At 38.0% G+C, this 26,744-nt stretch overlaps 3 protein-coding genes across 7 annotated transcripts; all 3 read left to right on the forward strand.

Annotated features, from left to right (window-relative positions):
• The first annotated feature begins 593 nt into the window (after nucleotides 1-593).
• LOC131796040 (tachykinin-like peptides receptor 86C) lies at nucleotides 594-9,308 on the forward strand. Of its 2 annotated transcripts, none has more exons than XM_066166154.1 (2): nucleotides 594-683; nucleotides 7,577-9,308. In XM_066166154.1, the coding sequence occupies exon 2, from the start codon at nucleotides 7,578-7,580 to the stop codon at nucleotides 8,613-8,615; it is 1,038 nt and encodes a 345-aa protein (XP_066022251.1). In that variant the 5' UTR covers nucleotides 594-683; nucleotide 7,577; the 3' UTR covers nucleotides 8,616-9,308. The 2 variants fall into 2 exon arrangements, with proteins under 2 accessions (XP_066022251.1, XP_058969677.2); XM_059113694.2 differs by lacking the exon at nucleotides 594-683 and adding an exon at nucleotides 7,335-7,473.
• A 987-nt stretch (nucleotides 9,309-10,295) lies between these two features.
• LOC131796059 (tachykinin-like peptides receptor 86C) lies at nucleotides 10,296-16,512 on the forward strand. 2 transcript variants are annotated; one of them, XM_066166158.1, is made up of 2 exons: nucleotides 10,296-10,342; nucleotides 15,480-16,512. In XM_066166158.1, exon 2 carries the CDS (start codon nucleotides 15,481-15,483, stop codon nucleotides 16,510-16,512), a length of 1,032 nt encoding a protein of 343 aa, XP_066022255.1. In that variant the 5' UTR covers nucleotides 10,296-10,342; nucleotide 15,480. The 2 variants fall into 2 exon arrangements, with proteins under 2 accessions (XP_066022255.1, XP_066022254.1); XM_066166157.1 differs by lacking the exon at nucleotides 10,296-10,342 and adding an exon at nucleotides 15,242-15,376.
• A 1,684-nt stretch (nucleotides 16,513-18,196) lies between these two features.
• Nucleotides 18,197-26,701, forward strand: LOC131796044 (tachykinin-like peptides receptor 86C). Of its 3 annotated transcripts, none has more exons than XM_066166155.1 (2): nucleotides 18,197-18,243; nucleotides 25,080-26,701. In XM_066166155.1, the coding sequence occupies exon 2, from the start codon at nucleotides 25,081-25,083 to the stop codon at nucleotides 26,116-26,118; it is 1,038 nt and encodes a 345-aa protein (XP_066022252.1). In that variant the 5' UTR covers nucleotides 18,197-18,243; nucleotide 25,080; the 3' UTR covers nucleotides 26,119-26,701. The 3 variants fall into 3 exon arrangements, with proteins under 3 accessions (XP_066022252.1, XP_058969680.2, XP_058969679.2); XM_059113697.2 differs by lacking the exon at nucleotides 18,197-18,243 and adding an exon at nucleotides 24,365-24,467; XM_059113696.2 differs by lacking the exon at nucleotides 18,197-18,243 and adding an exon at nucleotides 24,863-24,976.
• Nucleotides 26,702-26,744: the final 43 nt, after the last annotated feature.

The raw sequence follows: 26,744 nt of genomic DNA on the forward strand, positions 1-26,744 counted from the left end.
TTATCGATCCACAGTAAGTAGTTACGAAGCCAATCAACCTAATACTTGATCTGTGAATGTTTCTAACCTCTGTGAATTAGTAGACATTTAAAAGAGGTATCGTGAAACCACTGAAAACATGTCATTACATCGGCCCATTAAGATAAGGGTAATATCAGAGTTGACTGATGAGAATTCCAATTAAATGCACAAGACCAGCTTTAAAGTTGGGAAATTAGGAACTTGCCCTTGGGTTTGGTTTTTCATTCGGTTTTTTAAATGCAAATTGACTCTTACCGCCGCCGCCGTAATAAGGCTGAAAAATAAAAACAGCTTCATAGTTGCGATGCTTAAAACTTCTGAAATATATCGTAAGGTTGTTATTCCTTTTTCCTTTATTTCTACTTTGTAATACTATTATTATTATTCTTTCCTTTGTCCTTCTGATGTTTGTCGTATCTGTATGTGTTTTAATTCAAATTTGGTTTTTCGTGGAATCTTACATATAAATGGAGTATATAGGTGGGTTCAAAAGCCAATCGTAAGGCACAGCAAAGGAGAAACCAAAACAATTTCCAATAGTTTCGAAATCAAACAATGGAAACTTGACTTGAAGAACAAAGTGATTTCTTGGTGCGAAGCATTAGAAGGTGATTTGTCACTTTTCTGTCATGAACTAAGCTGAACTTGCCACATTGAAACCTGTGAGTAGTCTTCTTTTTTTCCTTTTTTTTTTTTTTTGCTTTTCTCTTCTAAACTAACACTTGTGCAACATGCTTTCAAGTGAATAGACCGTTTTGTGGCAATCTCATATTCATTGACGCAATTTTGAATTGATGTCGAAAGTATCACATGAATGCTTTAGATTTACCGTTTCCCAAACTTCTTATCACTTTTCTGCTAAATTTTTCAACCCTGCTCATGTAAATGAATTCTTTGGTGCGGTCCACGAAGTACGCTTTAAGCAAATTCATAGGCAACGTTCGATTTATGATCGTCAAACATGTTCTGAATTTTTTTTTTATAAAAAAAAAGACACGCTGTTGCAAACGGACTCAGAGGCGCCACGAATATCTTAATGGAACAGGCGATCCCGGCTGCGTGATATAGATGGAAACTTGATATAGAGAACCTATAGATAGCAGGTTCAATCTTCGCACAAAAGTCCTTGAGGAATTATTTGAATCTAAGACTGCTTTTAATAGAATTACAGGCGCCGAGTATGCTCGGTACATTAGTAGGTAAAGCAGAAAGTGCTCCAGTATATGTCATCAGAACATTCATGATTTCTGGAGTGTTTTCCATTCAAGTCTACCCAAAAAGAAAACAGAGAAACAAAACAAATTAGTGTTCATTTTCGCGCGAGAAACATCTCTAAGCAATTCGACTTAGATAGACTGTGCGCCGACATCGCCGGGCGAAAGGCGTCAAGTATGCTGTCATTCATCTATTTCATACATGAAAATCTCCGGCTCCGAACTTGGCCTCAGTGCGTACTGGGGAATAGTCTCCTGCCGATTCACAGCGTCACTTACACGTACCCTCAAATGAATAATTAATTAATAAATATGAATATTCCATGCATTTCACTACCTTGTTTCCATAAGCCAAATAAAGCGTCATTTGAGCGATCCCAGATTAATTTACTTGCCATAACAATGACATTGAGATGACGGATAATCTGAAAAAAAAATTGGCCATTAGTCTCTCCCTCTGCTTCCAATCTTATGAACGCTAAAAATAATATGCTTTCCCAAGCCGTGAGAAAGAGATTTATTACAAAGAATTCTTTAGGCTTGATTTTTTAAAGCAATGAGTGAGATCAGATTTCATTTTATCCATCTACCATTCAGATTGCATACCTCACAGTGCCGAGATAAAACATGTTTAAACTCGCTGATACTTAAACAAGATAACAGCGGGTTACTTAGTGATGAGATTGAAGGGATAAAACTATCAAACCGCAATTATGCTGAAGGAGTTTCTGCTAAGATGATAATTCCTTGAAGTTAATCCATGTTTGTAAACTCGATAATATGCTGAATACATAATATGTTTATGCTGTTTTCTCACCTTGAAAAGAAAACGAATCGAAAATGTATTTCAACAACCAAGACTTTTCTCAGTCTTGTCAGGAATCTCGAATGTTTACTGCGTGTAAAAAAAAGAATCTAAGGAAAAGCATAAGTAAAGTGTGCAATGAGAATTGATTAGCAATCGAATGTTTTAATGAAATCAAGATCATGCAGCTCGCTTAAGGAGTCCTATAGCCAATGAAAAAACGACAAAAGTAACCAATCAGTTCTCACAAATAAGGCTTTCGTACAAAACGATTAGCCGGTACCATTGCTACAATGTATTATACTACGAGACCCGATTAGGCTTATAGTAAGTGATGATTGATTCTATGACAAAGTTGGGTCGTTCTACTCCCAACTTTACTTTGTTTAGTGGCGTTGACACAAACTTTTCAACACCTGTTAGAGGAATCTGTTCTATTGTAAGTGAGAAAGCTAGCCATCATTGGTCTGTTGTTGAATGCCGTCGTGAAAGTCAACTTTATTGAAAAAACATCATCCAATAAAAGATCAAAATATACAAGGCATGATAAAAGTTATCACAAACTCATTTATAAAAATCTATTGTGAAAAAATGTCCAGAGCCCATAAGGGTAAAAAATATTTTACACGGTGCTTTACGAAAAAAAAATTACAAATAACACGTGTCTACTATATCTTTCCAATCACATTTGCGATTGTTCCCCTGCTAAAATCAGGGCTCAACTAAAATTTGGTTGTTTTGGAACCTTTTACACATAACACTGCTGATCTTAACAAGTTAAAAGATAGTTTTTATCTCAGCCATTGATTTGCAATGCTATAATCAATCTGCTTCTTGTGAGAGTAAAAACCCTGACTTCAAAAAAGACACGTTGCCCCCTTTGCCAAAACATTGCGCGCACTTACATCCAAACGAGCTTTGTCAGAGGAGTTGGCGCTACTGGTTAACACTTCTCCTGTCACGGTCTGAAGGTGGGGCTTGACTTAAACATCATGACACACATATTTGAGAAGAGGTGCAAACAAACCTCGCACCTTGTCATGTCTCTTATGGACAAATCCGCCTTTCATACGCGACATTGCATGATCAACCTCGAATCTCTTGCCACAAGGACATGTAGATGAGAGATGTTCAGATGTTCGGTGTGCAGCGGTAACTAAGGCTGAACACATCGTAAAATCCCATTTTGTTCAGGTCCAACTTCACTGACTTTAACTGAAATAATTGCAAAATAACTCGAGGCAACCTTCATCATTCCCAGGTCGTTTTCCCTCAGTTTTTCTGGGTTCATCTTCTCACAGAGCTTCTGTGGGATGGTGTTATTTAGTTCTTCTCTGGTATTGGCAAGCACCAAGATTCTCCTCTACCCATATGCATCTAAGCCAGAGGGCTCACAAGACCCCCTTGTCTTTAGGGCTGCATTTGCAATGGTAGATTCTGTTTGAAACATAACAGGGTTGACAAACGAAGGACGGTCATCCATTAACAGTGATGGATCGGCTTCCCTTGCGTCATTTAGACCTTTGAGGTTTGTTAGCAATTTGGCTTGAGTCGCACTACCCTCACGAAAGAATTCATAACATATACCCAGTTCCCATTGTGTCACATGCCTTAACAAACACTGGGAGTGTTCCTTTGCTTCTGACTTGAATGTTGGCTTATGGAGAAGTACAGTAAGGCAGGCATCACTATGAGGACTTTTAATGCAGTATCTTTAAACTCCTTTAAATTCCTTCTCCAGAATACGATTTTCTCATATATCTCATCGACCTTATGGTGGACTTCATCTTTAGTATAATATTCCCATATTTCCTACTGTGACATTAACAAACACTTGTGCTTAATCTTGCTGAACAGTCTGCACTCGCGCGGTCAACTCTGCTGGTGAAGATCGCTCTCTGCAGCTATTTCTGTAACTTAAATAAGTGAGCAGAGTTCCAGGCAATGCTGTCCTTTGTCGTAATACCAGTATCAAACATAGCGAAGTTACATAAGCGAATTGATCATTAACTTCAAACTTTCTTCAATGAAAGAAAAGCAAATTTACTTTGCGCTCTTAAAAAGGTTCCTAATTTCTTAAGTTGAATACATATAGAAAGTCGTCTGTGAGTTTGAGATACAATAACGTTTGGTGAAACAGACATCTAGGTCGGTGACATATTACAACTTTAAAGGTAAAACTGTTGCCCTAACAACTCGAATTCAAAATAAGATTCAGGTGCTCTTCGTTCGACTCAGGCTCACTAAATATGACAAGCTGATATATGAATAATTCTTCCGACCATCATCACAGATCTTTGGTCGCGACACTCGCATTTAAAACATGGATTTTTACCAGCTGTCGCCGACGGTGCCGATGTTATGGTTCAAAATATCTCGAAAAGAAATTAAAAAACTCTTTTTTTTGGAAAAGATTAGAATATCACAACAATTGGGCATTTTTGAGAACTAAACGGCATTTGCGTTGTGCGATCAGTATCTCATTATCTCCAGGCGTTTTATTAAAACCTTCGACTGGCTCGAAACGCACTTAAGGGACTCTTGTGTTTAAAGATGGCTAAAAATTTGAATAGCATGACAACGGAAGTGTTCTTACAAATTAGACGTATTCATTATGTAACTTCTGCCAACTATCACCAGCCATTTTTATGAACGGTTCAACACAGCCACGAAAACAATTAAAAAACTATTTTTGTCACATGAAACTGAAATTGAATAGCACGCATTCATTATTATGGAGAGAGATATTTGATAAATGCCGTCTCAAAAATAAGTTGTTGTAGAAAATTTTCAGTATTTTTTAAAGACAGCATGTCGTTGTAAATCTTTTAATGTGACAGAAAATTTTACTGAAAATTTGGAGGCCTCAGAACAGTACCTGTCAGAGCGGGACGAAACGATATTTGTTTTACAAGTTTCTCCCCCGTAAAAATGCGATTGTAAGTCTCATACTTCACAATCAGTTCTTGAAAAAGACACTTAAAAATCAAACGTTAAGTCGAGGTTCCCAAAATACTTTCATGAAACGAAGGGAATTATTTATTAATTTTAAACAGTCATGTAGAAATTTTAGATGCTATTCTTATGATAAATTAGCTTCTTTATGGTAAACACCTGTCACTTACGAGAAAGAAGACGACAAGAGAAATGAAAGGTAACAGCACAAAAGAACTTCGATCAACAGATAGTGGCACCATTACAGCACCAGACATTGTTTTAGCTACTTTATACACGTTCGTTGCTGTTTTCGGCGTTGTCGGTAATACTATCGCGGTAACCATAATACGAAGAACCCCTTCCGATGCACACAACAAATTTAGCCGAGGCTGATATCTTGACTTTCATTCTCTGTCCTTGGGTGTACGACTCTGCTTTACCAACGTCAGCCTAAAAAGGGATTCACGGGGGATTTTATCTGCAACCTTTTTTGTGTAGGGAAAGGATGTTGTTCCGGTCACCATCTACGTCGCCGTTCTTATTGTCTGTACGATTGCTGTGGAACGGTGTTTGGCTCTTCTCAAACTCTTTAGTATCAGCTTGGGGATAAATGAAGACTAAGTAAAATATGTTTTTTTTTGTGCTGTGGTTACTCGCTTTGCTTTCTTGAATCCCAGAATTCAAGCCGATAAGCACGACATCTCGTCTTCCATACACTTATCCGTGAAAACGCTCATGGAGTTTAGATGAGTATTTCCTCCACGAGCCCTCATTATGTTCGCTAGCGCTGTTATTTTTTCCGCCTTGAAAGTTCTATGATACTTTTTATCTGTTATTCTGAGATCATTCGTAGATTGTGCTTTACGAACGAAATTTGCTCTGATTTATCAGACACAGAAACAGAGAGAAAGACAAAGAAACAAGCAGCTCTCCTTCTCATCTTAGTGACAGTCGCCATTTTCATTTGCTCACTACCATTTCATTTATTAATTTGAATTTTTGACAATTATAAATACACCTGGGTAAATGAGTCAAAATATGTTACCAGATCATTCCCCTCTAAACGATAGATCGTACGCCGGTTTACAAAAACGAATTTTCAAAGTGTGATACTTGATTAGGACCTTATCTCTTACTCATTAGTTGTTAGTTACGAATAATTTTTGACAGTTAAATATAGAAACATTCAATTCAATTTTCACATCATCATCAGTTTGCTCTTGTAACAAGGCAAAGCAAACAATAAGAATGGCTGTTATCCTACTGGTGACAGATGAGTGTGAATACATCATTTTCGTGTCATCCGATTAACAGGGAAAATGTTACAGTTTGGTACAGTTTGGCGAATTGGTGCCAAGACTCCGTACATTCGGTCTAAACAAACAAAAAGCTTTTGCTGTTTCCTCTTCGAAGATCGCATCACGGAAGACAATAAATTATGACCCAATCAGAAGCATATGCCCACGTCGATGTTTTTAAAGGATTTATTATTCCCAGTTTCCACAAGGATCAGTGCGCAGATGGCCACGCAATAAAGAAATGAAATAATAAAAGCTTTTAGAAAGGAGACAAATAAATCACTCTCTGATTACATATAAAGTTTTGAACTAAGCGGGAAGGAAATTATCAATTCACTTTAGACCTGACATTTGACAGGTGAGATCTGAATAACGTGACTCTCTGAAGAGGGGGGAGTTAAAGTGAATTAAAGTCTACTAGAACATCCCAAAGTTTTTCAAAATACAAAAAATGACTCAAGAATTAGTCGCTAAGTCTTCAGTATGAGAAACATGATGAGATAAAAATATATCGAATTTCCTAATTTTCATGATCAGTATAAGCCGATATGCACCATCTGAGCTAAATTAATGCTATTCAACTAACATGGCTAGCGACTTACATCTGTGCCGAAAAATAACTCGCTTGTTCAGTAGCCAGTGGCATATTTACTAAAATTCACTCTAAGAAGATTAAGAACTGGTCAATTATTGAGGTGACTCCTTACAACTTTAATCACAAGTCACCGGGAAAAAAGAGAACGGCGCTAAGATGATTTATGCGCATCTTTTCATAAACATAAGGGTCTCAATGGGGTCAACTGTTAGCCGTTTTACCCCTAAAAATTTTCCTTTTATAACAATAGAAAGCTATTAACCGTAAGCCGTGGAACTAGCCAAATTTTTAACCGCTACCCGTCAAAGCCATTACCCTGGCCCATTGACATCCTAATACGTCAAAATTTATTGCACAATTTTCGGCGGGAAATTAAGGACAATGGGATGTTGAAAATGTAAATCAAATAAATGAAATCCAGACCAATTTGAAAGTGTAATTTCCGTGCCATTCTGTATTTTTAACTCAAAAGTTCGAGGGACTGTCCGACTCACTTGTTTTGTTACAACCTCTTGCTTACCACGGTTCGTTTTAAACGCTGCCGCAAGAATTGTTTAAGACTCGATCCGGCTACGATCGGTTTTGCTGCGAACTAAACGCAAGGTATAGTAAAGACATTTCAAACACACGTATGCTGAACGAAATTTTTAATATTTGGTTAAGAGTCACGATTAATAAGAGGAAGCTAACGCAAGTTTATTTTCAGGATGAACGGAAACAACATTACCGCTTCTCCACTTATCACCACTCATGATGTCGTTTTTGCCACGTTGTACTCTTCCATCGTGTTCTTCGGCGTCACGGCAAATGGCATAATCATCACCATTGTACGGAAAACACGAACCATGCACACAACAACAAACTATCTGTTGTTGAACTTGGCTATAGCCGATTTTCTAACGTTGTTATTTTGTCCGGGTTTCTACGACTTTGCACTACACAAGTTTCAATTGGGTTCCGGGACACTGGCTGACATCTTTTGCAAGTTTATTGCAGGAAATGCAATCATTTGTGTCTCTTTCGATGCCTCTATGTTAACTCTGTGTGCCATTGCAATGGAGCGCTACCTTGGTATTGTCAAACCTTTCAACAAACGTTGGGCTCTGACGAAAAAGAATGTAAACTTTATCATTCTTGTTATTTGGGTCACAGCTGCTTTTTCAAGCTTTCCAGATACGCTATGGACGAAGCGCAATAACGATGACATATTGTCGCCATGGCGGTATCCCTGCACGCGTCCATGGACAGTTAAGAACCAGACTTGGAACGTCAAAGCTTACATCCTTGGCCATTCTGTCGCTCTAATTGTGCTCCCTTCAATTTTTCTTTGCTTTTGCTATATTTCAAGTTCCGCAGCACTTAAGTCAAGCGCAGGTGAACCGGATGAAGATCCCGCTAGCAAACGGAACATGAAAAGGCTCTTAAAGCTTCTCATCTCGTTAGCTTTGGCATTTTGTTTACCCTGCCTTCCATTTGCTGTCTTCTTTTTATATGTCACCGCACTCGCCCCTAGTCATTTAGAGCAAAGTTTTAAACCGTTGTTTCTGGCACATAGAATCGTTCGCTTTTTGATATTTTCTAACTCATTCATAAACCCTCTTCTTTACGCTGCTCAAAGCAAAAACTACAGAAAAGTTCTGTTTCAGAAACTTCGCCTCAAAAACAACACACCTAACACAGAAAACAAAGCCGCAGTCAGAGCCAGAGCGGAGAAACATAGAATATATCATGAAACAGCCGTTTAAAACGATTGTCACAATAAAGAAAGATCATTTTGACATATTTGTCAAGATCGTGGTTCGTGAAAAAAACATTTCATTCCTACTTGATGAATGGAAAGAAACACAAAGAAAGAGAAACGAATCGAAAGTGGAATGGAAGCCTATTTGCTTAACAGTCTCGATAACTTAGTTAAAATTTGTGGAACACGAAACTACAAAACACCTGTTTAGGGTGAGCTAAGCTACAGACTAAGTTTACATGTGAAAAGCGTCCTTACAACTGCTAAGATTAACAGTCGGTCGGAGGCATCAGTTGAGGAGCGTGAAGAAGATCATATGTATTAAACTCAGTAGCGAAATATTTCCCGAGAGTAAATCCACAAGTATGCACCTTTTGTTTTTTTAACAAACTGAATATACCACGGACAACTGCGAACAATGTGATTAAATATTATTGATTTTCTAAGTTGTCAAGAAATAGAACACTGTGTTCTTAAACCCTTGAAGATTACGGATAGAAACGTTCAAAGAGATTACAGTCGAACCCAAGATAGAAAATCGTCTATGCAATAATGTTTCGTTGAATTTAGCTGTCAGTTGTAAGATTCCTTAAGAGTTGGCCATCCGGCAATACCGCCGGATTTATGGAGACGCATAACCGTCCATTGGAAGAGATTCAATACCGTCAAAAATTATCTGAATTTTTCAATGTATTTCTTAATAATAACAAATAATGTACAATAAAGAACTCTTTGGCTTTCGTCGACAGGTCAAAGAATGCTAATCTTTGCTAAGTGTAGCATGTGATCATCCCTCCTACTACTGACTTGAATTTATCTTATATCACTAAAGTTAACCGGTGATCACTGAGATTACTAAATTCGCAAGTTGATTTTGCTATCCAGAAGCTTTCGAACGAAATTTTCTCAAGGGCACCGTTCCCTAAAGACCGCTTTTCTGTGTGGTAGTCATTCCGCTACCTTTTTAGCCAATGTGCGAGCAAAGGGGCAATAGTGTTTTGTTTCTTCGAGGGACTCCCGCTTAGTTTGAGCCTCTCTCTAGGTGAGGTATCGATCCACAGTAAGTAGTTACGAAGCCAATCAACCTAATATTTGATCTGTAAATGTTTCTAACCTCTGTGAATTAGTAGACATGTAGAATAGGTATCATGAAACCACTGAAAACATGTCATTACATCGGCCCATTAAGATAAGGGTAATATCAGAGGTGACTGATGAGAATTCAAATTAAATGCACGAGACCAGCTTTGAACTTGGGAAATTAGGAACTTGCCCTTGGGTTTGGTTTTTCATTTGGTTTTTTAAATGCAAATTGACTCTTACCGCCTTGGGTAATAAGGCTGAAAAATAAAAACAGCTTCATAGTTGCGATGCTTAAAAAACTTCTGAAATATATCGTAAGGTTCCTATTCCTTTTTCCCTTTATTTCTACTTTTTAATACTATTATCATTATTCTTTTCTTTGTCCTTCTGATGTTTGTCGAATCTGTATGTGTTTTAATTCAAATTTGGTTTTTCGTGGAATCTTACATATAAATGAAGTATATAGGTGGGTTCAAAAGCCAATCGTAAGGCACAGCAAAGGAGAAACCAAAACAATTTTCAATATTTTCGAAATCAAACAATGGAAACTTGACTGGAAGAACAAAGTGATTTCTTGGTGCGAAGCATTAGAAGATGATTTGTCACTTTTCTGTCATGAACTAAGCTGAACTTGCCACATTGGAACCTGTGAGTAGTCTTCTTTTTTTCCTTTTTTTTTCTATTTTTTTTTTTTGGTTGCTTTTCTCTTTTAAACAAACACTTGTGCAGCATGCCTTCAAGTGAATAGACCGTTTTGTCGCAATCTCATATTCATTGACGCAATTTTGAAATGATGTCGAAAGTATCACATGAATGCTTTAGATTTACCGTTTCCCAAACTTCTTATCACTTTTCTGCTAAACTTTTTTACCCTGCTCATGTAAATGAATTCTTTGGTGCGGTCCACGAAGTACGCTTTAAGCAAATTCATAGGCAACATTCGATTTATGATCGTCAAACATCTTCTTAAATTTTTTTTCAATAAAAAAAGAGACACTGTTGCAAAAGGACTCAGAGGCGCCACGAATATCTTTATGGGACAGGTGATCCCGGCTGCCTGATATAAATAGTAGGTTCAATCTTCGCACAAAAGTCGTTGAAGAATTATTTGAAACTAAGACTGCTTTTAATGGAATTACAGGCGCCGAGTATGCCGGTACATTATTACGTAAAGCAGAAAGTGCTCCAACATATGTCATCAGAACATTCATGATTTCTGGAGTGTTGTCCATTCAAGTCTACCCAAAAAGAAAACAGAAAAAAAACCAAATTAGTGTTCATTTTCGCGCGAGAAACATCTTTAAGTACTTCGACTTAGACAGACTGTGCGCCGACATCGCCGGGCGAAAGGCGTCAAGTATTCTGTCATTCATCTATTTCATATATGAAAATCTCCGACTCCGAACTTGGCCTTAGTGCGTAATGGGGAATAGTCTCCTGCCGATTCACAGCGTCACTTACACGTACCCTCAAATGAATAATTAATTAATAAATATGAATATTCCGTGCATTTCACTACCTTATTTCCACAAGCCAAATAAAGCGTCATTTGAGCCATCCCAGATTAATTTACTTGCCATAACAATGACATTGATATGACGGAAAATTTAAAAAAAAAAAAGGCCATTAGTCTCTCCCTCTGCTTCCAATCTTATGAGCGTTAAAAATAATATATTTTGCCTGGCCGTGAGCAAGAGACTTATTACAAAGAATTCCCCAGGCTTGATCTTTTGAAGCAATGAGTGAGATCAGATTTCATTTTATCCATCCACATTGCATACCTCATAGTGACAAGATAAATCATGTTTAAACTCGCTGATACTTAGACAAGATAACAACGGGTGACTTAGTGGTGAGATTGAAGGGATAAAACTATCAAAATCGCAATTATGCCGAAGCAGTTTCTGCTAAGATGATAATTCCTTGAAGTTAATCCATGTTTGTAAACTCGATAATATGCTGAATACATAATATGTTTATACTGTTTTCTCACCTTGAAAAGAAAACGAATCGAAAATGTATTTCAACAACCAAGACTTTTCTCAGTCTTGTCAGGAATCTCGAATGTTTACTGCGTGTAAAAAAAAGAATCTAAGGAAAAGCATAAATAAAGTGTGCAATGAGAATTGATTAGCAATCGAATGTTTTAATGAAATCAAGACCATGCAGCTCGCTTAAGGAGTCCTATAGCCAATGAAAAAACGACAAAATTAACCAATCAGTTCTCACGAATAAGGCTCTTGAACAAAGCGATTAGCCGGTACTATTACTGCAATGTATCATACTACGAGACCCGATAAGGCTTATAGTAAGTGATGATTGATTCTTTGACAAAGTTGGGTCGTTCTACTCCCAAATTAATTTTGCTCAGTGGCGTTGGTACAAACTTTTCAACACCTGTTAGAGGAATCTGTTCTCTTTTAAGTGACAAAACAATCCATCATTGGTCTGTTGTTGAATGCCGTCGTGAAAGTCAACTTTATTGAAAAAACATCATTCAATAAAAGATCAAAATATACAAGGCATGATAAAAGTTATCACAAATTCATTTATAAAAATCTATTGTGAAAAGATGTACAGAGCCTTCAAGGGTAAAAAATGTTTTACACGGTGCTTTACGAAAAAAAAATTACAAATAACACGTGTCTACTTTCCAATCACATTTGCGATTGCTTCCCTGCTAAAATCAGGGCTCAACTAAAATTTGGTTGTTTTGGAACCTTTACACATAACACTACTGATCTTAACAAGTTAAAAGATAGTTTTTCTCTCAGCCATTGATTTGCAATGCTATAATCAATCTGCTTCTTGTCAGATAGCTTCAGGGCTAGTTCGGAGAGAATTCGCTCGGTTTCTCTGCAGGAGAGGACTGAAGGAGTCATACGCGACTTCAGTGACTCGCTGGTTGTAGTATAGTTTTTTATCGTTCTCATTGCTCGAGAGAGTGGTGTCAAGTGTCTGGTTTAAGTGCCTCTTTGTGAAAGGGTTAAAAAACCTGACTTCAAAAAAGACATGTTGCCCCCTTTGCCAAAAAATTGCGCGCACTTACATCCAAACGAACTTTGTCAGAGGAGTTGGCGCTACTGGTTAACACTTCTCCTGTCAGGGTCTGAAGGTGGGGCTTGACTTAAACATCATGACATACATCTTTGAGAAGAGGTGCAAACAAACCTCGCACCTTGTCATGTCTCTTATGGACAAATCCGCCTTTCATACGCGACATTGCATGATCAACGTCGAATCTCTTGCCACAAGGACATGTAGATGGGAGATGTTCAGATGTTTGGTGAGCAGCGGTAACTAAGGCTGAACACATCGTAAAATCCCATTTTGTTCAGGTCCAACCTCACTGACTTTAACTGAAATAATTGCAAAATAACTCGAGGCACCCTTCATCATTCCCAGGTCGTTTTCCCTCAGTTTTTCTGGGTTCATCTTCTCACAGAGCTTCTGCAGGATGGTGTTACTTAGTTCTTCTCTGGTATTGGCAAGCACCAAGATTCTCCTCTACCCATATGCATCTAAGCCAGAAGGCCCAATAGACCCCCTTCTCTTTAGGGCTGCATTTGCAATGGTAGATTCTGTTTGAAACATAACAGGGTCGACAAACGGCGGATGGTCATCAATTAACAGTGATGGATCGGCTTCCCTTGCGTCTGGGTGTTTCCGTTTAGCTTATTTATGGTGCTTTGGGATGGAGGGAATACACCCCAATTACTCTGTTGATCCAAGAGTTTCTTAGCAGTATTCATCTTTCCTTCAAGCACAAGCTTAGCAAAGGTTTTGGCTAACTGCTCTTCATTTAGACCCTTGAGGTTTGTTAGCAATTTGGCTTCAGTCGCACTACCCTCACGAAAGGATTCATAACATATACCAAGTTCTCATTGTGTCAAATGCCTTAACAAACACTGGGAGTGTTCCTTTGCTTCTGACTTGAATGTTGGCTTCTGGAGAAGTAAGGCAGGCATCACTATGAGGACTTTTAATGCAGTATCTTTAAACTCGATAGCATCTTAGTTCCAAAACTCGATCCACTTTGTTGTTTCAGAGATAAATTTCTTTCCCCGCGCAGCTCTTCCCGGGAGTTTGAATAAATTCCTTCTCCAGAATACGATTTTCTCATGTATCTCATCGACCTTATGGTGGACTTCATCTTTAGTATAATCTTCCCATATTTCCTACTGTGACATTAACAAACACTTGTGCTTAATCTTGCTGAACAGTCTGCACTCGCGCGGTCAACTCTGCTGGTGAAGATCGCTCTCTGCAGCTATTTCTGTAACTTAAATAAGTGAGCAGAGTTCCAGGCAATGCTGTCCTTTGTCGTAATACCAGTATCAAACATAGCGAAGTTACATAAGCGACTTGATCATTAACTTCAAACTTTCTTCAATGAAAGAAAAGCAAATTTACTTTGCGCTCTTAAAAAGGTTCCTAATTTCTTAAGTTGAATACATATAGAAAGTCGTCTGTGAGTTTGAGATACAATAACGTTTGGTGAAACAGACATCTAGGTCGGTGACATATTACAACTTTAAAGGTAAAACTGTTGCCCTAACAACTCGAATTCAAAATAAGATTCAGGTGCTCTTCGTTCGACTCAGGCTCACTAAATATGACAAGCTGATATATGAATAATTCTTCCGACCATCATCACAGATCTTTGGTCGCGACACTCGCATTTAAAACATGGATTTTTACCAGCTATCGCCGACGGTGCCGATGTTATGGTTCAAAATATCTCGAAAAGAAATTAAAAAACTCTTTTTTTTGGAAAAGATTAGAATATCACAACAATTGGGCATTTTTGAGAACTAAACGGCATTTGCGTTGTGCGATCAGTATCTCATTATCTCCAGGCGTTTTATTAAAACCTTCGACTGGCTCGAAACGCACTTAAGGGACTCTTGTGTTTAAAGATGGCTAAAAATTTGAATAGCATGACAACGGAAGTGTTCTTACAAATTAGACGTATTCATTATGTAACTTCTGCCAACTATCACCAGCCATTTTTATGAACGGTTCAACACAGCCACGAAAACAATTAAAAAACTATTTTTGTCACATGAAACTGAAATTGAATAGCACGCATTCATTATTATGGAGAGAGATATTTGATAAATGCCGTCTCAAAAATAAGTTGTTGTAGAAAATTTTCAGTATTTTTTAAAGACAGCATGTCGTTGTAAATCTTTTAATGTGACAGAAAATTTTACTGAAAATTTGGAGGCCTCAGAACAGTACCTGTCAGAGCAGGACGAAACGATATTTGTTTTACAAGTTTCTCCCCCGTAAAAATGCGATTGTAAGTCTCATACTTCACAATCAGTTCTTGAAAAAGACACTTAAAAATCAAACGTTAAGTCGAGGTTCCCAAAATACTTTCATGAAACGAAGGGAATTATTTATTAATTTTAAACAATCATGTAGAAAGTTCAGATGCCATTCTTATGAAAAATTAGCTTCTTTATGGTAAACACCTGTCACTTACGAGAAAGAAGACGATAAGAGAAATGAAAGATAACAGCACAAAAGAACTTCGATCAACAGATAGTGGCACCATTAGAGTACCAGACATTGTTTTAGCTACTTTATACACGTTTGTTGCTGTTTTCGGTGTTGTCGGTAATACTATCGCGATAACCATAACACGAAGAACCCCTGCTGTGAACTAAACGCAAGGTATAGTAAAGACATTTCAAACACACGCATGCTGAACGAAATTTTTAATATTTGGTTAAGAGTCACGATTAGTTAAAGGAAGCTGACGCAAGTTTATTTTCAGGATGAACGGAAGCAACATTACCGCTTCTCCACTTATCACCACTTACGATGTCGTTTTTGCTACATTGTACTCTTCCATCGTGTTCTTCGGCGTCACGGCAAATGGCATAATCATCACCATTGTACGGAAAACACGAACCATGCACACAACAACAAACTATCTGTTGATGAACTTGGCTATAGCCGATTTTCTATCATTGTTATTTTGTCCGGGTTTCTACGACTTTGCACTACACAAGTCTCATTTGGGCTCCAGGACACTGGGTGACATCTTTTGCAAGTTTATTGCAGGAAATGCAATCATTTGTGTCTCTTTCGATGCCTCTGTGTTAACTCTGTGTGCCATTGCAATGGAGCGCTACCTTGGTATTGTCAAACCTTTCAACAAACGTTGGGCTCTGACCAAAAAGAATGTAAACTTTATTATTCTTGCTATTTGGGTCACAGCTGTTTTTTCAAGCCTTCCAGATACGCTATGGACGAAGCACAATAACGAAGACACGCCGTGGCGGTATCCCTGCACGCGTCCATGGACAGTTAAGAACCAGACTTGGAACGTCAAAGCTTACATCCTTGGCCATTCTGTCGCTCTAATTGTGTTCCCTTCAATTTTTCTTTGCTTTTGCTATATTTCAAGTTCCGCAGCACTTAAGTCAAGCGCAGGTGAACCGGATGAAGATCCCGCTAGCAAACGGAACATGAAAAGGCTCTTAAAGCTTTTCATCTCGTTAGCTTTGGCATTTTGCTTACTCTGCCTTCCATTTGCTGTCTTTTTTTTAAATGTCACCGCACTCGCCCCTAGTCATTTAGAGCAAAGTTTCAAACCGTTGTTTCTGGCACATAGAATCGTTCGTTTTTTGATATTTTCTAACTCATTCGTAAACCCTCTTCTTTACGCTGCTCAAAGCAAAAACTACAGAAAAGTTTTATTTCAGAAACTTCGCCTTAAAAACAACACACGTAACACAGAAATCGAAGCCGCAGTCAGAGCCAGAGCGGAGAAACATAGAATATATTATGAAACAGCCGTCTAAAACGATTGTCACAATAAAGAAAGATCATTTTGACATATATGTCAAGATCGTGGTTCATGAAAAAAACATTTCATTCCTACTTGATGAATGGAAAGAAACACAAAGAAAGAGAAACGAATCGAAAGTGGAATGGAAGCCTATTTGCTTAACAGTCTCGATAACTTAGTTAAAATTTGTGGAACACGAAACTACAAAACATCTGTGTAGGGTGAGCTAAGCTACAGACTAAGTTTACATGTGGAAAGCGTCCTTACGGCTGCTAAGATTAACAGTCGGTCGAAGGCATCAGGTGAGGAACGTGAAAAAGATCATATGTATTAAACTCAGTCGCGAAATATTTCCCGAGAGGAAATCCACAAATATGCACCTTTTGTTTTTTAGCAAACTGAATATACCGCTGACAACTGCGAACAATGCGATTAAATATTATTGATTTTCTAAGTTGTCAAGAAATAGAACACTGTGTTCTCAAACCCTTGAAGATTATGGACAGAAACGTTCAAAGAGATTACAGTCGAACCCAAGATAGAAAATCGTCTATGCAAATAATGTTTCGTTGAATTAAGCTGTCAGCTGTAAGATTCCTAAAGAGTTGGCCATCCGGCAATACCGCCGGATTTATGTAGAAGCACAACCCTCCATTGGAAGAGATTCCATACCGTCAAAAATTATCGGAATTTTTCAATGTATTTCTTAATAATAACAAGTAATGTATAATAAAGAACTCTTTGGCTTTCGTCGACGGGACAAAGAACGCTAATCTTTGCTAAATGTAGCATGTGATCATCCCTCCTACTACTGACTTGAATTTATCTCATCTTATATCACTAAAGTTAACCGGTGATCACTGAGATTACTAAATTCGCAAGTTGATTTTGCTATCCATAAGCTTTCGAACGAAATTTTCTCAAGGGCACCGTTCCCTAATGACCGCTTTTCTGTGTGGCAGTCATTCCGCTACCTTTTTAGCCAATGTGCGAGCAAAGGGGCAATAGTGTTTTGTTTCTTCGAGGGACTCCCGCTTAGTTTGAGCCTCTCTCTAGGTGAGGTATCGATCCACAGTAAGTAGTTACGAAGCCAATCAACCTAATACTTGATCTGTGAATGTTTCTAACCTCTGTGAATTAGTAGACATTTAGAATAGGTATCGTGAAACCACTGAAAACATGTCATTACATCGGACCATTAAGATAAGGGTAATATCAGAGTTGACTGATGAGAATTCCAATTAAATGCACAAGACCAGCTTTGAACTTGGGAAATTAGGAGCTTGCCTTTGGGTTTGGTTTTTCATTCGGTTTTTTAAATGCAAATTGACTCTTACCGCCGCCGCCGTAATAAGGCTGAAAAATAAAAACAGCTTCATAGTTGCGATGCTTAAAACTTCTGAAATATATCTTAAGGTTGTTCTTCCTTTTTCCTTTATTTCTACTTTGTAATACTATTATTATTATTCTTTCCTTTGTCGTTCTGATGTTTGTCGTATCTGTATGTGTTTTAATTCAAATTTGGTTTTTCGTGGAATCTTACATATAAATGGAGTATATAGGTGGGTTGAAAAGCCAATCGTAAGGCACAGGAAAGGAGAAACCAAAACAATTTTCAATAGTTTCGAAATCAAACAATGGAAACTTGACTTGAAGAACAAAGTGATTTCTTGGTGCGAAGCGTTAGAAGGTGATTTGTCACTTTTCTGTCATGAACTAAGCTGAACTTGCCACATTGAAACCTGTGAGTAGTCTTCTTTTTTTCCTTTTTTTTTTTTAACACTTGTGCAACATGCTTTCAAGTGAATAGACCGTTTTGTGGCAATCTCATATTCATTGACGCAATTTTGAATTGATGTCGAAAGTATAACATGAATGCTTTAGATTTACCGTTTCCCAAACTTCTTATCACTTTTCTGCTAAATTTTTCAACCCTGCTCATGTAAATGAATTCTTTGGTGCGGTCCACGAAGTACGCTTTAAGCAAATTCATAGGCAACGTTCGATTTATGATCGTCAAACATGTTCTGAATTTTTTTTTTATAAAAAAAAAGACACGCTGTTGCAAACGGACTCAGAGGCGCCACGAATATCTTAATGGAACATGCGATCCCGGCTGCCAGATATAAATAGTAGGTTCAATCTTCGCACAAAAGTCCTTGAGGAATTATTTGAATCTAAGACTGCTTTTAATAGAATTACAGGCGCCGAGTATGCTCGGTACATTAGTAGGTAAAGCAGAAAGTGCTCCAGTATATGTCATCAGAACATTCATGATTTCTGGAGTGTTGTCCATTCATGTCTACCCAAAAAGAAAACAGATAAACAAAACAAATAAGTGTTCATTTTCGCGCGAGAAACATCTCTAAGCAATTCGACTTAGATAGACTGTGCGCCGACATCGCCGGGCGAAAGGCGTCAAGTATTCTGTCATTCATCTATTTCATGCATGAAAATCTCCGGCTTCGAACTTGGCCTCAGTGCGTAATGGGGAATAGTCTCCTGCCGATTCACAGCGTCACTTACACGTACCCTCAAGTGAATAATTAATTAATAAATATGAATATTCCATGCATTTCACTACCTTGTTTCCATAAGCCAAATAAAGCGTCATTTGAGCGATCCCAGATTAATTTACTTGCCATAACAATGACATTGAGATGACGGATAATCTGAAAAAAAAATTGGCCATTAGTCTCTCCCTCTGCTTCCAATCTTATGAGCGCTAAAAGTAATATGCTTTCCCAAGCCGTGAGAAAGAGATTTATTACAAAGAATTCTCCAGGCTTGATTTTTTAAAGCAATGAGTGAGATCAGATTTCATTTTATCCATCTACCATTCAGATTGCATACCTCACAGTGCCGAGATAAAACATGTTTAAACTCGCTGATACTTAAACAAGATAACAGCGGGTTACTTAGTGATGAGATTGAAGGGATAAAACTATCAAACCGCAATTATGCTGAAGGAGTTTCTGCTAAGATAATAATTCCTTGAAGTTAATCCATGTTTGTAAACTCGATAATATGCTGAATACATAATATGTTTATGCTGTTTTCTCACCTTGAAAAGAAAACGAATCGAAAATGTATTTCAACAACCAAGACTTTTCTCAGTCTTGTCAGGAATCTCGAATGTTTACTGCGTGTAAAAAAAAGAATCTAAGGAAAAGCATAAGTAAAGTGTGCAATGAGAATTGATCAAGACCATGCAGCTCGCTTAAGGAGTCCGATAGCCAATGAAAAAACGACAAACTGGAAGTAACCAATCAGTTCTCACAAATAAGGCTTTCGTACAAAGCGATTAGCCGGTACCATTGCTACAATGTATTATACCACGAGACCCGATTAGGCTTATAGTAAGTGATGATTGATTCTATGACAAAGTTGGGTCGTTCTACTCCCAAATTGATTTTGCTCAGTGGCGTTGATACAAACTTTTCAACACCTGTTAGAGGAATCTGTTCTATTGTAAGTGAGAAAACAAGCCATCATTGGTCTGTTGTTGAATGCCGTCGTGAAAGTAAACTTTATTGAAAAAACATCATCCAATAAAAGATCAAAATATACAAGGCATGATAAAAGTTATCACAAACTCATGTATAAAAATCTATTATGAAAAGATGTCCAGAGCCCATAAGGGTAAAAAATATTTTACACGGTGCTTTACGAAAAAAAAATTACAAATAACACGTGTTTACTCTATCTTTCCAATCACATTTGCGATTGCTTCCCTGCTAAAATCAGGGCTCAACTAAAATTTGGTTGTTTTGGAACCTTTTACACATAACACTGCTGATCTTAACAAGTTAAAAGATAGTTTTTATCTCAGCCATTGATTTGCAGTGCTATAATCAATCTGCTTCTTGTCAGATAGCTTCAGGGCTAGTTCGGAAAGAATTCGCTCGGTTTCTCTGCAGGAGAGGACTGAAGGAGTCATATGCGACTTCAATGACTCGCTGGTTGTAGTATAGTTTTTTATCGTTCTCATTGCTCGAGAGAGTGGTGTCAAGTGTCTGGTTTAAGTGGCTCTTTGTGAAAGGGTTAAAAACCCTGACTTCAAAAAAGGCACTTTGCCCCCTTTGCCAAAAAGTTGCGCGCACTTACATCCAAACGAGCTTTGTCAGAGGAGTTGGCGCTGCTGGTTAACCCTTCTCCTGCCAGGCTTGACTTAAACAACATGACACACATCTTTGAGAAGAGGTGCAAACAAACCTCGCACCTTGTCATGTCTCTTATGGACAAATCCGCCTTTCATACGCGACATTGCATGATCAACGTCGAATCTCTTGCCACAAGGACATGTAGATGGGAGATGTTCAGATGTTTGGTGAGCAGTGGTAACTAAGGCTGAACACATCGTAAAATCCCATTTTGTTCAGGTCCAACCTCACTGACTTTAACTGAAATAATTGCAAAATAACTCGAGGCACCCTTCATCATTCCCAGGTCGTTTTCCCTCAGTTTTTCTGGGTTCATCTTCTCACAGAGCTTCTGTAGGATGATGTTATTTAGTTCTTCTCTGGTATTGGCAAGCACCAAGATTCTCCTATACCCATATGCATCTAAGCCAGAGGGCCCAGTAGACCCCCTTGTTTTTAGGGCTGCATTTGCAATGGTAGATTCTGTTTGAAACATAACAGGGTCGACAAACGGCGGATGGTCATCAATTAACAATGATGGATCGGCTTCCCTTGCGTCTGGATGTTTCCGTTTTAGCCCATTTATGGTGCTTTGGGATGGAGGGAATACACCTCTATTACTCTGTTGATCCAAGAGTTTCTTAGCAGTATTTATCTTTCCTTCAAGCACAAGCTTAGCAAAGGTTTTGGCTAACTTCTCTTCATTTAGATCCTTGAGGTTTGTTAGCAATTTGGCTTCAGTCGCACTACCCTCACGAAAGGATTCATAACATATACCAAGTTCCCATTGTGTCAAATGCCTTAACAAACACTGGGAGTGTTCCTTTGCTTCTGACTTGAATGTTGGCTTCTGGAGAAGTAAGGCAGGCATCACTATGAGGACTTTTCATGCAGTATCTTTAAACTCGATGGCATCTTAGTTCCAAAACTCGATCCACTTTGTTGTTTCAGAGATAAATTTCTTTCCCCGCGCAGCTCTTCTCGGGAGTTTGAATAAATTCCTTCCCCAGAATACGATTTCCTCATATATCTCATCGACCTTATGGTGGACTTCATCTTTAGTATAATCTTCCCATATTTCCTACTGTGACATTGACAAACGCTTGTGCTTAATCTTGCTGAACAGTCTGCACTCGCGCGGTCAACTCTGCTGGTGAAGATCGCTTTCTGCAGCTATTTCTGTAACGTAAATAATCGAGCAGAGTCCCAGACAATGCTGTCCTTTGTCGTAATACCAGTATCAAACATAGCGTAGTTACATATGCGACTTGATCATTAACTTCAAACTTTCTTCAATGAAAGAAAAGCAAATTTACTTTGCGCTCTTAAAAAGGTTCCTAATTTCTTAAGTTGAATACATATAGAAAGTCGTCTGTGAGTTTGAGATACAATAACGTTTGGTGAAACAGACATCTAGGTCGGTGACATATTATAACTTTAAAGGTAAAACTGTTGCCCTAACAACTCGAATTCAAAATAAGATTCAGGTGCTCTTCGTTCGACTCAGACTCACTAAATATGGCAAGCTGATATATGAATAATTCTTCCGACCATCATCACAGATCTTTGGTCGCGACACTCGCATTTAAAACATGGATTTTTTACCAGCTATCGCCGACCGTGTCGATGTTATGGTTCAAAAACTCTCGAAAAGAAATTAAAACACTCTTTTTTTTGGAAAAGATTAGAATATCACAACAATTGGGCATTTTTGAGAACTAAACGGCATTTGCGTTGTGCGATCAGTATCTGATTATCTCCAGGCGTTTTATGAAAACCTTCGACTGGCTTGAAACGCAATTAAGGGACTCTTGTGTTTAAAGATGGCTAAAAATTTGAATAGCATGACAACTGAAGAGTTCTTACAAATTAGACGTATTCATTGTGTAACTTCTGCCAACTATCACCAGCCATTTTTATGAACGGTTCAACACAGCCACGAAAGCAATTAAAAAACTATTTTTGTCACTGAAATTGAAATTGAATAGCACGCATTCATTATTATAGAGAGAGATATTTGATAAATGCCGTCTCAAAAATAAGTTATTGTAGAAAATTTTCAGTATTTTTTAAAGACAGCATGTCGTTGTAAATCTTTTAATGTGACAGAAAATTTTACTGAAAATTTAGAGGCCTCCGAACAGTACCTGTCAGAGCGGGACGAAACGATATTTGTTTTACAAGTTTCTCCCCCGTAAAAATGCGATTGTAAGTCTCATACTTCACAATCAGTTCTTGAAAAAGACACTTAAAAATCAAACGTTAAGTCGAGGTTCCCAAAATACTTTCATGAAACGAAGGGAATTATTTATTAATTTTAAACAGTCATGTAGAAAGTTTAGATGTCATTCTTATGATAAATTAGCTTCTTTATGGTAAACACCTGTCACTTACGAGAAAGAAGACGACAAGAGAAATGAAAGGTAACAGCACAAAAGAACTTCGATCAACAGATAGTGGCACCATTACAGCGCCAGACATTGTTTTAACTACTTTATACACGTTCGTTGCTGTTTTCGGCGTTGTCGGTAATACTATCGTGATAACCATAACACGAAGAACCCCTTCAATGCACACAACAAAAAACTATCTCTTCTTAAATTTAGCCGAGGCTGATATCGTGCCTTTCGTTCTCTGTCCTTGGGTGTACGACTCTGCTTTACCAACGTCAGCCTAAAAAGGGATTCACGGGGGATTTTATCTGCAAACTTTTTTGTTTCTGACACAGAAACAGAGAGAAAGACAAAGAAACAAGTAGCTCTCCTTCTCATCTTAGTGACAGTCGCCATTTTCATTTGCTTCCTACCATTTTATTTATTAACTTGAATTTTTGACAATTATCAACTCACCTGGGTAAATGAGTCAAAATATGTCACCAGATTATTCCCCTCTAAACGATAGATAATATGCCGGTTTACAAAAACGAATTTTCAAAGTGTGATACTTGAATAGGACCTTATCTCTTACTCATTAGTTGTTAGTTACGAATAATTTTTGACAGTTAAATATAAAAACATTCAAGTCAATTTTCACACCATCATCAGTTTGCTGTTGTAACAAGGCAAAGCAAACAATAAGAATGGCTGTTATCCTACTGGTGACAGATGAGTGTTAATACATCATCTTCGTGTCATCGGATTAACAGGGAAAATGTTACAGTTTGCTACAGTTTGGCGAATTAGTGCCAAAACTCCGTACATTCGGTCTAAACAAACAAAAAGCTTTTGCAGTTTCCTCTTCGAAGATCGCATCACGGAAAACAATAGATTATGACCCAATCAGAAGCATATGCCTACGTCGATGTTTTTAAAGGATTTGTTATTCCCAGCTTCCACAAGGATCAGGCGCAGATGGCCACGCAATAAAGAAATGAAATAATAAAAGCTTTTAGAAAGGATACACAAATAAAACACTCTCTCATTACATATAAAGTTTTGAACTAAGCGGGAAGGAAATTATCAATTCACTTTAGACCTGACATTTGACAGGTGAGATCTGAATAACGTGACTCTGTGAAGAGGGGGGAGTTAAAGTGAATTAAAGTCTACTAGAACATCCCAAAGTTTTTCAAAATACAAAAAATGACTCAAGAATCAGTCGCTAAGTCTTCAGTATGAGAAACATAATGAGATAAAAATATATCGAATTTTCCTAATTTTCATGATCAGTATAAGCCGATATGCATCATCTGTGCGAAATTAATGCTATTCAACTAACATGGCTAGCGGCTTAAGTCTGCGCCGAAAAATAACTCGCTTGTTCAGTAGCCAGTGGTGTATTTACAAGAATTCACTCTAAGAAGATGAAGAACTGGTCAATTATTGAGGTGATTCCTTACAACTTTAATCACAAGTCACCGGGAAAATCGAGAGATCGGTGCTAAGTTGATTTATGCGTATCTTTTCATAAACATAAGGGTCTAAACGGGGTCAACTGTTAGCCTTTTTACCCCTAAAAAATTTTCCTTTTATAACAATAGCAAGCTATTAACCGTAAGCCGTAGAACTAGCCAAATTTTTAAACACTAGCCGTCAAAGCCATTACCCCGGCCCATTGACACCCTTATACGTCAAAATTTATTGCACAATTTTCGGCGGGAAATTAAGGACAATGGGATGTTGAAAAATGTAAATCAAATAAATGAAATCCAGACCAATTTAAAAGTGTAATTTCCGTGCTATTCTGTATTTTTTTAACTCAAAAGTTCGAGGGACTGTCCGACTCACTTGTTTTGTTACAACCTCTTGCTTACCACGGTTCGTTTTAAACGCTGCCGCAAGAATTGTTTAAGACTCGATCCGCCTACGATCGGTTTTGCTGTGAACTAAACGCAAGGTATAGTAAAGACATTTCAAACACACGCATGCTGAACGAAATTTTTGACATTTGGTTAAGAGTCTCGATTAATTAAAGAAAGCTAACGCAAGTTTATTTTCAGGATGAACGGAAGCAACATTACCACTTCTCCACTTATCACCACTCACGATGTCGTTTTTGCTACATTGTACTCTTCCATCGTGTTCTTCGGCGTCACGGCAAATGGCATAATCATCACCATTGTAAGGAAAACACGAACCATGCATACAACAACAAACTATCTGTTGATGAACTTGGCTATAGCCGATTTTCTAACGTTGTTATTTTGTCCGGGTTTCTACGACTTTGCACTACACAAGTTTCAATTGGGTTCCGGGACACTGGGTGACATCTTTTGCAAGTTTATTGCAGGAAATGCAATCGTTTGTGTCTCTTTCGATGCCTCTGTGTTAACTCTGTGTGCCATTGCAATGGAGCGCTACCTTGGTATTGTCAAACCTTTCAACAAACGTTGGGCTCTGACCAAAAAGAATGTAAAGTTTATTATTCTTGTTATTTGGGTCACAGCTGCTTTTTCAAGCTTTCCAGATACGCTATGGACGAAGCACAATAACGATGACATATTGTCGCCACGGCGGTATCCCTGCACGCGTCCATGGACAGTTAAGAACCAGACTTGGAACGTCAAAGCTTACATCCTTGGCCATTCTGTCGCTCTAATTGTGCTCCCTTCAATTTTTCTTTGCTTTTGCTATATTTCAAGTTCCGCAGCACTTAAGTCAAGCGCAGGTGAACCGGATGAAGATCCCGCTAGCAAACGGAACATGAAAAGGCTCTTAAAGCTTCTAATCTCGTTAGCTTTGGCATTTTGCTTACTCTGCCTTCCATTTGCTGTCTTCTTTTTATATGTCACCGCACTCGCCCCTAGTCATTTAGAGCAAAGTTTCAAACCGTTGTTCCTGGCACACAGAATCGTTCGTTTTTTGATATTTTCTAACTCATTCATAAACCCTCTTCTTTACGCTGCTCAAAGCAAAAACTACAGAAAAGTTCTGTTTCAGAAACTTGGTCTTAAAAACAACACACGTAACACAGAAAACGAAGCCGCAGTCAGAGCCAGAGCGGAGAAACATAGAATATATTATGAAACAGCCGTTTAAGACGATTGTCGCAATAAAGAAAGATCATTTTCACATATTTGTCAAGAGTGTGGTTCGTGAAAAAAACATTTCATTCTTACTTGACGAATGGAAAGAAAGACAAAGAAAGAGAAACGAATCGAAAGTGGAATCGAAGCCTATTTGCTTAACAGTCTCGATAACTTAGTTAAAATTTGTGGAACACGAAACTACAAAACACCTGTTTAGGGTGAGTTAAGCTACAGACTAAGTTTACATGCGAAAAGCGTCCCTACGACTGCTAAGATTAACAGTTGGTCGGAGGCATCAGATGAGGAGCTTGAAGAAGATCATATGTATTAAACTCAGTTGCGAAATATTTCCAGAGAGGAAATCCACAAGTATGCACCTTTTGTTTTTTTAGCAAACTAAATATACCGCTGACAACTGCGAACAATGAGATAACAGTCGAACCCAAGATAGAAAATCGTCTGATGCAAATAATGTTTCGTTGAATTAAGCTGTCAGTTGTAAGATTCCTCAAGAATTGGCCATCCGGCAATACCGCCGGATTTATGGAGACGCACAACCGTCCATTGGAAGAGATTCAATAACGTCAAAAATTATCGGAATTTTTCAATGTATTTCTTAATAATAACAAGTAATGT

This window comes from Pocillopora verrucosa, chromosome 4 (assembly GCF_036669915.1).
Source record: "Pocillopora verrucosa isolate sample1 chromosome 4, ASM3666991v2, whole genome shotgun sequence".
Classification (NCBI taxonomy): Eukaryota; Metazoa; Cnidaria; class Anthozoa; order Scleractinia; family Pocilloporidae; genus Pocillopora; species Pocillopora verrucosa.

What these genes read in the sequence shown, in the direction of transcription:
- LOC131796040 (XM_066166154.1), top strand. Translation starts at nt 7,578, where the DNA reads ATGAACGGAAACAACATTACCGCTTCTCCACTTATCACCACTCATGAT.
- LOC131796059 (XM_066166158.1), top strand. Translation starts at nt 15,481, where the DNA reads ATGAACGGAAGCAACATTACCGCTTCTCCACTTATCACCACTTACGAT.
- LOC131796044 (XM_066166155.1), top strand. Translation starts at nt 25,081, where the DNA reads ATGAACGGAAGCAACATTACCACTTCTCCACTTATCACCACTCACGAT.